This window comes from Pseudorasbora parva, chromosome 22 (assembly GCF_024679245.1).
Source record: "Pseudorasbora parva isolate DD20220531a chromosome 22, ASM2467924v1, whole genome shotgun sequence".
Lineage (NCBI taxonomy): Eukaryota > Metazoa > Chordata > Actinopteri > Cypriniformes > Gobionidae > Pseudorasbora > Pseudorasbora parva.
Window position 1 is genome coordinate 30577147 of NC_090193.1, and position 14101 is coordinate 30591247.

At 38.5% G+C, this 14101-nt stretch overlaps 1 protein-coding gene across 1 annotated transcript in view; it reads left to right on the top strand.

Annotated features, from left to right (window-relative positions):
- The window catches only part of diaph3 (diaphanous-related formin 3), a 417231-nt gene that overhangs the window by 135671 nt on the left and 267459 nt on the right, over positions 1-14101 (top strand). The window contains exons 6-7 of the mRNA XM_067431466.1: positions 12432-12506; positions 12687-12756. Coding sequence (XP_067287567.1) covers positions 12432-12506; positions 12687-12756 — 145 coding nt within the window. The remainder of the gene's footprint in view (positions 1-12431; positions 12507-12686; positions 12757-14101) is intronic.

Below are 14101 nucleotides of genomic sequence, written 5' to 3' on the forward strand. Positions count from 1 at the left end.
GGCATGGGCCTCCATCTCCAGATGTTCTGCTTTTGTAATCGAACACTTCTTCGAAGGAGGGGGCAAAGATAGTGAACATAAGAGAAAAAAACCCAAAAATAAAACAAAACAAGCCCCATTTGGAAGTCAGGCTTACTGATACAAAAAGGCCTGGTAATGATTGCCTTTACTCGGGCTGATCACACCAGCTGCATCCCTTACTTCTGAGAAGAGAGAGGGAAAGAAATGAAAATGATTCGGTAGTCAGACGGCCAGACCATGATACTCATTTTATACAAGGAATTTTCAAAAGAGATTTCGCTTCTGATAACTTCACATAGTGGTAGATAACAGTTGTTTGGGAGAAAGTGTTTTGCTTGATTTGCAGTCTGTGAGAATATGTAAGATTTCGACAGGGCTTGTGGGAGGGTGCAGCATCTAACCTCTTCGCTTTTCCACCTGCCTCGTTCTCACACACGCTGGCTCTTCTACTCCACATCGTGTTGACAGTAAATGCCACCAGTAAATGTTGGTTTGAAGGGAGTCACCCTTGCTTTTTCAGCTGCCAAGCTTCGACTGATTATTCTTGTCTTCTGTCCTGGGTTTTACCTGCTGATGATGGGAGAATATGGTAACTCGCCTATAAGTTTTGCATTTCAATGAAGCTCTTGTCAGGGCTCTTCTCAGAGCCCTGTCCACTGCCTGTTTCCTATTAGGGATGTCCCGATCAGGGTTTTTTGCCCACGAGTCTGAGTCTGAGTCAATTGATTTTGACTATCTGCTGATACCGAGTCCCGATCCGATACTTCTATAATACATAAAAAAGAATAAATAAGAGCGAAAAAAACGATCCAGGATGTTCCTTATTTTTTTTTACATTCAACAACTCTGTTAACAAACAGAGCACTTCTGTGAGGTAGCTTGAACAATCAAGTAATAAATAACATAAATTCTTCACTTTTGCATTTTAGTGCAACAGTAAATATAAAAAAAGTCCGGGACCGGAGTTGTGCGGTAGAGAGCAGGAAGTACAACAGTGATATCAAAAGCCCGCCCACACTCTCGCAGATGCAGAACAATTAATTATGTTGGTGTGAAATAAACAGTTATGGAAATGTAGAAATTAAACCTGAAGCTCCAATCTGCTCCCAAAAATCCCGAAAAAAGTATGTTAGTGCCTCACTCAGAGAAGACGTCGATCTCTGCTGTAAATCATGACATCACACACCCGTTTTTGTAGCATTAAATAAATAACTAAAACTAAACTTATTTAAAGCTGCTGTCCGTAACTTTTTTTGTGTTCAAGATTTACAAAAATTATATAATGAGAATGTACCACATCAATCAATTTTCCAAACCGTGTTTACCCTGAATAATTATGGTACGCTTATAATAAGTGTTTATATTGGGACTATTTCAGGTCAGATTTGTAGATTCCGCGGAGGAGGAGCACAGTCGCTGCGTGACTCGCCCATAGACATGAACAGAGAGAAGTAGCTCCGGCTGCAATGTTCTTACAAGACACATGCAGTTCTGTTTATTAACCACTAGAGTGCAAAAAGTTATGGATTGCAGCTTTAAAAAAACGAACACTTGAAATCATTGTGATGATAACTGCCTACAATGACAAAAACTACCTTTGGGGAAAAAAATATTTGTAGTGTAATTTGATTGTTTAGTTTGCCTCGCGTCCATTAGAAAACACGGAGGTGCGGCTATACTGGGACTTCCCACCTGGGGGCTATCGAGGTGCGGAGGCTTCAGTTTCTGAGAGGGGCCAACCGCATAACTATTGATGTGTTAAAAAACGTAATGAGTATACATATATATCCGAGTCATACGTCACTAATTACACGTCACATCTGGATGTCACGTGTCAACTCGATCCGGGACCGTTACGGGTTGTGTGTGAAGCGCACATATTACGGTATATCGCTGGCGGTGTGAATGGACCAAATCTAGCGGCCCGGGAACAAATGCCGGGTCGCATTATCCGTGTATTTGCCGGAATCGCAGTGTGAAAGGGGCTTTAAGGAATAGACTATTCTCATTACATTACACGGTTCTCATGAAAGATTGCTAAAGTGAAAGCTGTCATACAGACCTTTGAGCGCTGTAGAACCTACAACCTGAGTTGGTTGTTCTTGAACTCTTGAGCATTTGGTTGCACTAAATGTGAAACTAAATGCGGTTTGTGTGAATGTGAAAGCAACACTTGGGTGCACACTTGTTCAGGAAGAAGTGTAACCATCGTATGCATTTTAGCTGATTGCAATGTTATTAGTTCAATAACATACATGTGTCAGGCCCTTCCATTAACAAACTGTGTTAATGAATAAAAGGGGTGTGATGATAAATCAATTTTTTAATGCAAGCTTGGGGTGTTTAAATTGCAGTGTTGGTGCTGATGAGAAGATTGATTAATTGATTGTGTTGTAGCCTAATTGCAGTATGGTTGTTTGAGACACTGTGAAAAGTAACAACAAAAACAAATCCACAAAACTGAAATATCAGTAGTGCCAAATATGTAATAAAATTGTACAAGTGCAGAGTAAAAGTGTCTCTCCCTCTCTTCTGTTTCACTCTCATTGGTCGTCTTGTACCTTCTTCTGTTGATCCTGTTTTCATTTCATTACACTTCACCATTTCTTCATTCCTGACAAACTTCTTGATTATGCCATTTTGCTAGAAATTTGCTCCGGTTGACAATGTTCCCATCCTGATTTTTCAATTACTGACACTTTCTCAATCTTATTCCATCCATAAAAAAATGAAATAACCCTACAAATGGGATGAATTCAGCATAAGGTCAACAGAGCATCTAAAGGCACGTTTCTAACGGAAACCGACATTGTCTTTAATTTACTGCTCATTTGAGTGTTGTGACACGTCCATACCCCTTTATTCAGCTAAACTAACAGTTCATTTCATCCATAATAACCAGCATTATTGTCGTCATTTTGATTTAGACATGAGCTGGAATCCCATCAGCAAATGAATTTTGTTGATGGACTACTACACTCCCCTTCTCTTTTCTCCGCTCCAGTCCGATTTGACAAATTCAATTCAGGGTGAGCCCCCCTTTTGCTTCACCTTGAAAATTCACACAGGCATACATGCTAGGATTTGATTAGTGGATGCTTGGAGGCATGCGGCTTGTTGATTAGAATTGGACGAGGACTGCATTTTGATGGGAACAGACATTACACTGGCTCGCTCTTTCTCGCCACATAAACACTCGTTCTTCCTCTGTATTGCCCTCGTAACTTCTCTGCGAACCTGCTTTGATTCTCTGCATAACTCTCTACGTTCTTGCCCTCTTTCACCGTACTCTGTCACTCCCTCATCAGCTCCTTCCTTCTTTATTGTCTTCATCTCCTTCCCTCATGATCATTTTTTTTCCTCTCACTCTCCTCCCAGTGGGAAACCTTGTTTCTGGCCATTGGCAGGTTCTCAATACAATCAGGGGGAAAGCTGGTGAAAGAAACCTCTGGCTTTTTTTTTGTATGCAGCAACATATTACTCTGCTCTCTGCTGATTATTTTGTTACTATGGTACATTTACCTCTGTGGTGAGATGTGATTAACCAGATCTTAGGGGGCCTGAGCCCTCAACTCCCATCGCAATCAGCCGCAATACCTAAAAGACTGGCCAAGATTTCATCTTCCTTTCGCACCTCTCTATGACTACAAGTTAAATATGTTCAGAGAGCCTTATTCTGTCTACGTACACCCAAGAGACCCCATGTACTGGAAATCATTATGATCCCTTTGGAGTGGCTGAAGCAAGCGGAAGTTACTGAACAGAAAGATGTAAAGGAAGGTGTGGGGGAGTGGGGAAGAAAAAGAGACGTATGTAGATCCATATTTAGGACATGGTGTCTTGTATCATAGCTTCTCGAGTCCCAGGGTTCCAGCTACAGTACGACAGCATACTTCCATGTTGGAGAACTCATAGGTTTGATCCTTCTTTGGTTTATTTGCATATAGGGAAAGGACCGTGCTTGTAACTCAAGGGAAATGGTGACATGTATTCAATATATGGTGGTGATACACATGCACATTATATCATGTTTTTAGGTTTTAGCAATAACACAGCATTTTATGTCGTGTTAAAACTATTTGTGTCCACCTGTAAAACAGATTGTACTCAACCAGAATACATTTTGTTGCCATGCGTACCCTTGCAATTGTGGCGGGAAATGCATTTCTGCTCCTCACGTTATGGAGTGGATGTATCACAGCTCGTTTTCACAAATACCAATAAACTTGGCTGGATCTTGCAAAAATGTTTTTAATATAATTCTATCAATAAGATTTTCACATTCACAAAACCAAATGTAGTAAATGTAAGCATTTGCTATTTAGGATGAATTCAAATGAACTTTTATGGACTGCAATTGAATGCAGGACTAATTCCTTGCATCTCATTGTAAAATATTTCTTAAAAGGCTTATGCATTTTTTTTTTTAATTAAAAATAAATAAATAGAAATGTTAATCATATAGGCTAATAGGTTATATGGATTAGTAGGCTTTGCATGGGAGTATTAACAATGGTACGACAATAGCCTTCTGTGCAATGCTACAACGTACCGCAGCTGTTCTACAGTACCCTTTTTCCACCAAATCAGTGCTGGTGCTAGTTCGGAGCCAGAGCCTAGTTTCAAATTGGTTCTTTGTGTTTCCACACCCAAAGCACAGCTACGAGCCAGGAAAAGTGGTTCTTAAGTAACACCAAAACATTGCTGGGTATTACATCAGCAGCTGGGGGCGGGGTCAGCAAGATGAACACAGACTTGAGATCCACCATTTATTAAATAGTAGCTAATGGAGCTAAAAGCTGCTGCTCATTTGTAATCACCGTCTATACTTACGGCGAACTGCATTAATGCGTTGGATTCGCTGCGTTTTGATGCAGATGATTTACGATGTCGTAAAGCCATGTGAATCCATAGTAACGCAACGTTCGCCATTGTTGATGGAAGGCTTGTTCAAGATGCATCCGCGCTGTGCAGCCCGTTGCCGTATGACATCAAAGTAACAGCGAAAGCAAATGACTCCTTATGCATTTGAATCGCTCATGCTGTGTTTTGATATCATACGCAGATCTGTCCACTCAGCGTCGATGCATCTAGATTCTAGATCATGCCTGGTGTGTGCTTGTTTGTTTCCCGCTGTTTCCCTTGCTAGCGTTGTTGAGAAAGATCAGACGTATACAGTGACGCAAGACCTGGCTCTGTTGTGGCTCTTAGCATGTGGAAAGCCAAATGGTTCTCAGAAGGCTCGTCAGTCGCACAAACTACGAACTGTCACTAGAACTGGCTCTGAACTAGCAAACGGTTCATTCTAGTGGAAAAGGGGTACAGGAGATCTGAGTTTGAGTCCCAGCTCGGTTCAAGCTTCTCAAACCAAAATAGTTTGTTTGAAATGGACTCTGATTTAAAACACATTCAGGAGCTTTGTTATTCATAGTCATTTTTATTTGTATTAGGCTGTTTATTTCTAATTCTTATTGATGCTTAGAAATAAGAAACAGCAGATTAGTCAAGTGTTCGGTTTTGTGAATCACTCAGGAAATTGAGATGACTGACAGTGATAACTAAAGCAACAGAAGAAAAACAACAAATTTCAGAACATGTCCATACATTAAACAAATCAGTGTTGGCTGAATATGTTTACTACAACTTTAAAAATATATATAAAAAAAGTTGACTAAAACAACAACAACAACAACCGCTAATGTATTGCTTTAAATATAATAATAAATAAGAATCCAAAAGAATTCTAAGATTATAATTCAGTAAAAAAGCACATTTTTAAAGATTTACATAGTCACGGGGGAGTATTTATTTATTACAGGTGTTTATTTCCTCTGCCCTTTTATGAACACTGATGAATACAGAATCTTATTCTTTGTATAGCCAAATTATATATTTTCTTCTTTTCTCTCTCACTGAATCTGTCAGCTAGTTTTTCTGGACCCCCTCGCTGTCACTGAAGCACGAATGGTGATTTACACCTTTGTATTGTCTTGCACTCCCACCATAAAGACACTGAACTATCCCTCCCAACCTCCATCAGTTGCACAAGAACAATTAAGACTTAACTTCTAAACATTGGCTTTAGTAGAAGCATAAGGATGTTTTATTAGGACTCATCCCTGCTTTTTAATTTCACTGTTGTGTTGTGGTCAAATTCATGTACACTTTTTTTTCTGCATGTTATGTACAGGGCTCTGTGTTGTACGGGAGCATGCGCATGGGACCTGTTGAAATGCGTCAGTCAATTATTAAATGTAATTTCAAATGTTCTATTTTTAAATAATTTGGTCACATTTATTTGGTCAGAATATTGACAGAGCAAGTAAATTCACCTTTTCTACAATTTATTTATTTTATGGCATTTATGCATAATCTAAAATACTGGCTAGTACTGTACAGTGAGTACACTTCATGCATGGCTGTCACGTTAATTTCATTGTAACAGTAGTCAAATAGCTGGAACATTAAGCGCTTAAATGATAAATAATTAGCCTAGCATTTTGGTTGACTACCTATTGTAGGTTTTTATTTATTTTTATATTTATTTCTATCAAGTGTGCAACCTCCCGCGGCCTCTCTTGAAGCCAATAATGAAGTAACTTTAACTGCAATTCATTAACTGGCCGTTAGGCCGGGGACACGCTGCAAGCGTGCCGTGAGCGTCTCGGCTGCGTGGCGTGTTTCGGCTCCCATGTTAACAGGTTGGAGCTTGCACACTGCCTGCGTGGCTCGAGCCGCGCGGAAACCGCGTGCATGCTAGAAATAGAAGAGATGCCTATTTTTCATGCGACACGCAAGCGTGTTGGAAGCGTTTCCAGGCAAAATAGAATTGGAAAAGATGTTTATATGTAATTTTGACACGAATACATATGTATAAAAAACATTTTCATGTTTAAAAGTCTGTAGGTCAACATAAATGTAGATATGGGCCTAATTGTAATACTAAAAAACAACATAATTAGCGATTTTTAAATATTTTACCTGTCAATACAGAACAAAATATTCTGTAGCCTATTTTGCCATTAGTACCATAGTAGGTGTTGTCAATAGGCTACTGCCGACGTTGTCTTTGCTGTATCCAGTAGGCTATATATTTATGTTTAACATGAACTATTAGGGCTTCCCTGTACATCAATAGCAGCAGCACCGCAGTGTCAGACACACTTCTGGTGTGCAAAGACAGAAAATGCCACGCAGCCGCCCCACGGCTGACACGCAACAGAAACGTCACGCTACGCTTGCAGTGTGTCTCCGGCCTTAGAGACAGGCTCCAGAAGGGAGCAGAATCTCATTGAGCCCCATGTTAAAATGCCCAACTTTACAGCAGAAAAAAAAAACATGTTTACAACCTGGTACAAATTGTAGTTTTGGTATATACAGCTAATTTTGTCCTTCATGACAACTGTGAGAGGGGTGAGTTTTTTTTATAACTCATTTGTTTACATTATATAAAGCCTTAAAGTTCTGGATAATTAAGGGCGTGGCCACTTGACGGGTGGATAGCCGTTTGTCTGGTGTCTGTTAGTCAACACATTTACATCCAAAGTGACTTACAGAAGAGGAGAGCAGTAGAAGCAACTAAACAAACAAGAGCAACAGCTTGCAAGTGCTGTAAGAAGTCTCCATTAATCGAGCACAATAGACAAACATTTTTTTTTTAAACAAACAAACAAACCGAAAATTTTATTGGATAGTTAAGTGCTAGGATTTATTAGTCAGGTGCAGCTGGAAAAGATGTGTCTTAAGATGTTTTTTGAAAATGGCTACAGACTTGGCTTCACGAATTGAGATCGGCAGGTCGTTCCACCAGGTGGGAATGGTCCAGGAAAAGGTCCTTGAGAGTGATTTCATGCCTCTTTGGGATGGCACCACGAGGCGTCGTTTACTTGCAGAAGGCAAACTTCTGGAGGGTGTGCAAGTCTGAACAAGCGAATTTAGGTATATTGGTGCAGAGCCAGTCATTGTCACCTAAGCCCCGCCCACGTCCCACCTCTTAGCCCATTTTATATTATCTGGGAATGACGTGCTGACAAGATGGCAACTGCCAGTTCGACCCTACTTTACGCTTCAAAACTGCTCTTCAGAATCCTTTGGGTGACGTCACAGACATTACGTCCATATTTCTTTATAGTCATATATATATGACTATAAAGTAGTCATATATATATATATATATATATAAATAATATACATCTCTGTGTGTGTGTGTGTGTATCTGTGTGTGTGTACCTTTTGACTTTGGCAGTTTTGTGATGAAACTATCACGAGGACTCATTTTGTTGCAAACTTTCTGTCTTTGAAGCTGTGGTGATATCCTCCTGCCACAACTCTGCTAGGAGAGCACTTCCTCAGTCTCATCGGACCATCTCTGTATTGCTCTCCGTTTTACTTTAAACAGCATTATCTTTCTCTTTTCTCTCTCTCCTCTGTTCACTTCTCTTCTCCAGTCCACCTTAGTTTCCAGTTTCCGGGTTGTGGTCAATTTCGGCTGTAATTTAGCCTCGGAAGCACACCCACTCCTCTTGACACTGGCTTTCTGAAAATTGGCTATTGATGCTCACCGCTCTTCTACACTTATACTGAAGCAATTTCACACAGTTCTGAGAGACAGCACTCAACACAGTCCACTATGACTGACATGATCAACAGCTCATAGTATGGCAGATGAGCTTTTCTCTTGTTCCTACCTGACTGATTTTAGTGGGCTTAACCTCCAATTTATCAGTGATTCTCTTTGGCCACTAGGGACTTAAGTACACAAGGAATTACAGCTTGAAAATTTCTTTCAATTTCAGTGCAAGTTTTTTTTTAATTTATGTGTTTGTGGAAAAGAGTGAGGCTTGATATGAACAATGAAGTTTACCTACATCTTAAAGGAGTACAGTCCCTGACAAAAGTCTTGTCGCTTATCTATTTTCTAGAAATACCTGATATTAACCTGACTTTTAATTAATTAATTGGTGTTAGAAATAATAATAATAAATAATAATAATAATACATTTTATTTATAATGCACTTTATATTAAACAAAATCTCAAAGTGCTAGAATATGAAATATGAAATAGAATATGAAATAGCTCATATGAAAAGCTAAAACCCTCCCAAATGATGTATAATGCACTGAAATAAATAATTTTCACAGAAAAAATATTTATCATTTAATCAAGACAGAAAGGTCAAATTTTGGCAAGACAAAAGTTTTGTCGCCTATACAGAAATGGAACAAATTTACTGCAAATACAAAAATATGTCAGCAAATTAAGTTGTGGTGCTGTGAGATCCAAATTTAATATCTTGTATGACTTCCATGAGCTTGAAGGACTGCATCCATGCGGTTTGTCAAGGATTCATACAATTTATTGATGAAGTCATCAGGAATAGCTAAGAAAGCAGTCTTGCATGCCTCCCAGAGTTCATCAATATTCTTTGGTTTCGTCTTTCATGCGTCCTCTTTCATCCTACCCCACATTTGCTCAATGATGTTCATGTCTGGTGACTGGGCTGGCCAATCCTGGAGCATCTTGATCTTCTTCGCCTTGAGGAACTTTGATGTGGAGATGGAAGTATGTGATGGAGCACCGTCCTGCTGCAGAATTTGGCCTCTTTTATGGTTGGGAATAAGAGGTAGCTAAGATTTCTTGGTATTTTAGACTATTGATGTTGCCTTTCACCCTGCAGATCTCTCGCACACCCCCATACTGGATGTAACCCCAGACCATGATTTTTCCGCCACCATACTTCACTGTTTTCCGGGTGAATCTCGGATCCATTCTGGCTCCAGTAGGTCTCCTGCAATATTTGCGGCGACTGTGGTGTAATTCAACAGAAGATTCATCTGAAAAATCCAGCTTCTGCCACTTTTCCAGCGTCCATCCTTTTAGCAGGCTGTGGGCCTTGGCAAATGCCACACGGTTTTTCAATTTTCTTTTGTTTAGTGCTGGCTTCTGGGCACTGATTCGACCATGCAGGCCATTTCGAGACAGAATCCGACAAACTGTTCTGGTTGACACATGGACTTCAGGTGACCAGGTCTCGTGGAGCTCAGCTGCAGTGGAAAATGGGCTGGCCTTGGATTTTCGAGCCAACAAACGGTCCTCTTGAGCAGTTGTCTTGCGGGGTCTGCCTGACCTGGGCTTGTCAAAAACGTCTCCAGTCTCTTCAAATCTTTTTTTTTTATCCTCTGTACTTGAAGCTGAGACACATTGAAGGTGTCTGCCACATCAGCAGTGGATCTGGTCTTCAGCCTCTTGATAATCAAAACTTTAGTCTCAGGGTGAATCTTAGGCATGTTTGCAGAGGTCTAGTTGCAGTTGATGTGAAGGTCTAGCGTACTGGGGTTCTTTTTATACACACTTGAGACCTAATTGATCCATTATTAGTCACAGGTGAAGCTCATATGACAAGGTGACAACACTTATGTCTTTGCAAAAAATGACTCAATGGGCTTTACCAAGCTGTGAATATATGAATACTTTTTGAAAGTTTAGTTTTTCACTGAAACATTATCACAAAAGCTGGTGGGATTAAAATGAGCCATTTCTTGTAAAAATATCTTGATTAGAAATATATTTCAGCGGCACTTTAGGTCAATTTGTACACAAGCGACAAGACTTTTGTCAGGGACTGTACTTCAACGCTGGGAAGATGAATTTGTATTTAAACTGGGTCATTAATGTAGTACTGTGACTGATTTGGAGAACAGACACTAATGTTAAATCAGTCAGATTACATTTACCGTCATGAATTAGCTGAATGTGCTCTTGTGATGAGAGCACAATCATTTGAATATACTCCAGGGTTTTTACTGATACAAAGCCATATGCTAATCGCAGAAGTAAACCTTTAAGGGTCTTAGGGAATACATTGATGGAAAGATGCTTGCATGCATGCATATTATTGTCTTAGTGGAAGTTTACTTGAAATAGCAAGGGTTAAAGTGTTAATTTTAATTTAGTGTTAAATTATTTAGACCAAATTGGTAATGCCCTATTATATATATATATATATATATATATATATATATATATATATATATATATATATATATATATATATATATATATATATATATATTAAAAATCTATTTTTAGATTTACCTTTTAGGCAATAAAAATAATTATAATAGTTGTTCTATAATTGGTACATTGATAACCATTTGTATAACCACACAAATACTAAAATACAAATAATGGTTAAGTTGTGGTTACCATTCAATAAGTTACCTTCTTTATTTATTCATTTATTAATTTTGTTTATTGTAAAATCCTGGTTAATTTTGGTAAAGGTAGATATATTCACTTTGTGAGCTGACATGTTTGTTTGAAGGACAGCATTGGGCAGGATGTGGGACAGCGTGTTCTGTCAATAAAAAAGGCCTTTTATACGATTATTCTAAATAACAACAACAACAACAATAATAATAATAATAATAATCAGCCAACTAATCGATTATCAAAACAAGAAAATGGTTGCAAAAGTTAGTTGCAGCCTTAAATAATATATGCAAAATATTTTATTGTAGTCTCTGCCTTTTTGGGACAATGTTATTACTGTTATATCCAAAAAATTTTTTTTTGCAAAAAACATCTGTTATATGCTGCAGTTGTAATTGAATGAACTCTGTAACCTGCTTGCTACACACAATGGGTTAATCGGTTTGTTTATGCTTATTGAATTCCCTCATTATTAATCAATGCCTCGCTCGACACGCTTCCCCTCTCGTTATTGGAGAGTTAAATTTCCGCCGTGGCAATTCCCACAGACAATAGAGGCCAAATCAATGGAGATGTAGAGCGCGAGATTGTGTCTGAATGGAATTAAAACAAACATCTTTGCTCTATTAGCAATGCCTTTCACTTTTAGCTCCAGGGGGAGAGCTTAATTTGTTGAAGGTGGAACCTAGTGACGTTAAATGGGTTCTGACAAACTCCGCTCTGATAAAGATTATTGACCCTTATTGTTCAGTCCTGGTATGCAATACAATCTGGTTTGTTTAGGTAATATGAAGTATATACTTCAGTTTTAGAGCCAATGGCCTGAACAGCTTGACCATGAATTATATAATTATTAATAAACTGTCCATCCATCCATCCATCCATCCATCCATCCATCCATCCATCCATCCATCCATCCATCCATCCATCCATCCATCCATCCATCGAAATTACTATATATATATATATTTTTTTTTTATAATAATAATTTTAGTATATAGATAGATAGATAGATAGATAGATAGATAGATAGATAGATAGATAGATAGATAGATAATCACAATTTATAATTTATTTCACAGTTAAAAAGTACATTACAGATAACAGTAGGTTAGGGATAACCCGTCTAATATCTACCTTGCATGTTTCTTGAAGCTATCAGAATTATACTTACCTGATTGTTTTTTTTTCCCCCAGCTGGGTGCAGAGTTTTGGCCATGAGGGTCTTGGCCTCCTGTTGGATACCCTGGAGAAGCTCCTCCTTAAAAAACAGTAAAACAAATTCCATTATCAAAGGCTTCCTATTAGGATTTTTAAACTAGTTGTTTTCTTTACCCTCAGCATGTAGCTCTGTGCAGTTTGTAAACTAAATTATTTGACTGTTTTTGTCTTGTTAACCCACTGAGCTCCTCCTGCATTCATTCATTCACTCTCTCATTTTCTTTTTTTTAGCCAAGAAAAGGTGGATAAGAAGTGTCAACACAAAGTCATTCAGTGCCTCAAGGCCTTTATGAACAACAAGGTAATAACGTCACCGAGCTGCAAGTTCACTTTATAACTACCTCCCACTTGAGATAACTCACGTGTCATTGGACAGTTATCAGTTTTCAAAGACCACATACAACCTGCAGCTAAATACGGTTGTTACTCTTCTTTCCAATGTGAGATTCACAGTCTTCGCTCCCATTGGTATTATGGGATTGGGTTACATTATAGCCGTTTTCCTTTTTTTTTCAGTTTTGTTTCTTTAAAATGTTTTCTTTTCTTATTTAAACATGAAAAGTTGAAGTAAACTGAAAATGAAACGACTATAATGTAACCCAATCCCATAAATTCATCATGCTAGAAAATTATGGTACTATAGTTTTTATTAAAAAAAATTTAAAAAATTTTTTACGGATGTTTTTAACACTGTGAAAATCATTGTTGCTATTTTGACAAAATGTCAGCCAAATAGATAACATTATTTCAATGGCCAATTAGCAGATTTTGTTACAAAAAATGCAGAATACATTAGAGAAAATCAAACTTTTAAGTTTGCAAGGCATAATAATAGATTTGCAATAGATTGTAAGAATTTTAGTTGCAATGTAGCACAGAAATTATATGCCAAAACGGAGCAGTTTGCACGTGGCCAAATAATATTAATAGAATATATGGAATGAATGTAAAAAAGAGAAATTGACAAGTAAAGGCCAAGTATGGTAACCCATACTCAGAATTTGTTCTCTGCATTTAACCCATCCAAGTTAGTGTACACACTTCTGCAATCTCTGGACCCACACACCCTGAGCAGTGGTCAGCCCTTTTTGCTGTGGCGGCGCAATTGGGTGTAAGGTGCCTTGCTCAATGGCACCTCAGTAATTTCCTGCTAGTATATAGAATCGAACCCACAACCTTCGGGTTACCAGTAGGGCTGTCAACGAATATTATAAATTAGAATATACATTCTAATTGAATAGTTTTAAAATAATGAATTTTGAAGATGAAAATTAATATTCGAAAGAAAAAAAAAGTGGAAAAAATGCCTGCGGTAGTAGAGGCGTGGCTGTTTGCTTTGCGAGTGGGCGCACCAGGGACAGGTCACAGGAGTCGCAATGTCAGTCACAGCATCAATGCTGAAAGTTGACACGTCTTGCATGGAAGATGGCAGGAAATGCAGAGCCCAGCCCGTCCATTTACCATTTACCCCTCCGAAATCTAAAAACCCATGTCTGGAAGTACTTTGGGTTTTGGTTGGTAGGAGGTCAAATTGTTGAGCCGCGAGATAGTTTTATGTAAGCTATGTAAGATACAGTTTGCATACCATGCCTCATTTTATTTAACGTTAAACAGAAACATTACTAAAGTGTAGGCTACTGTACTGA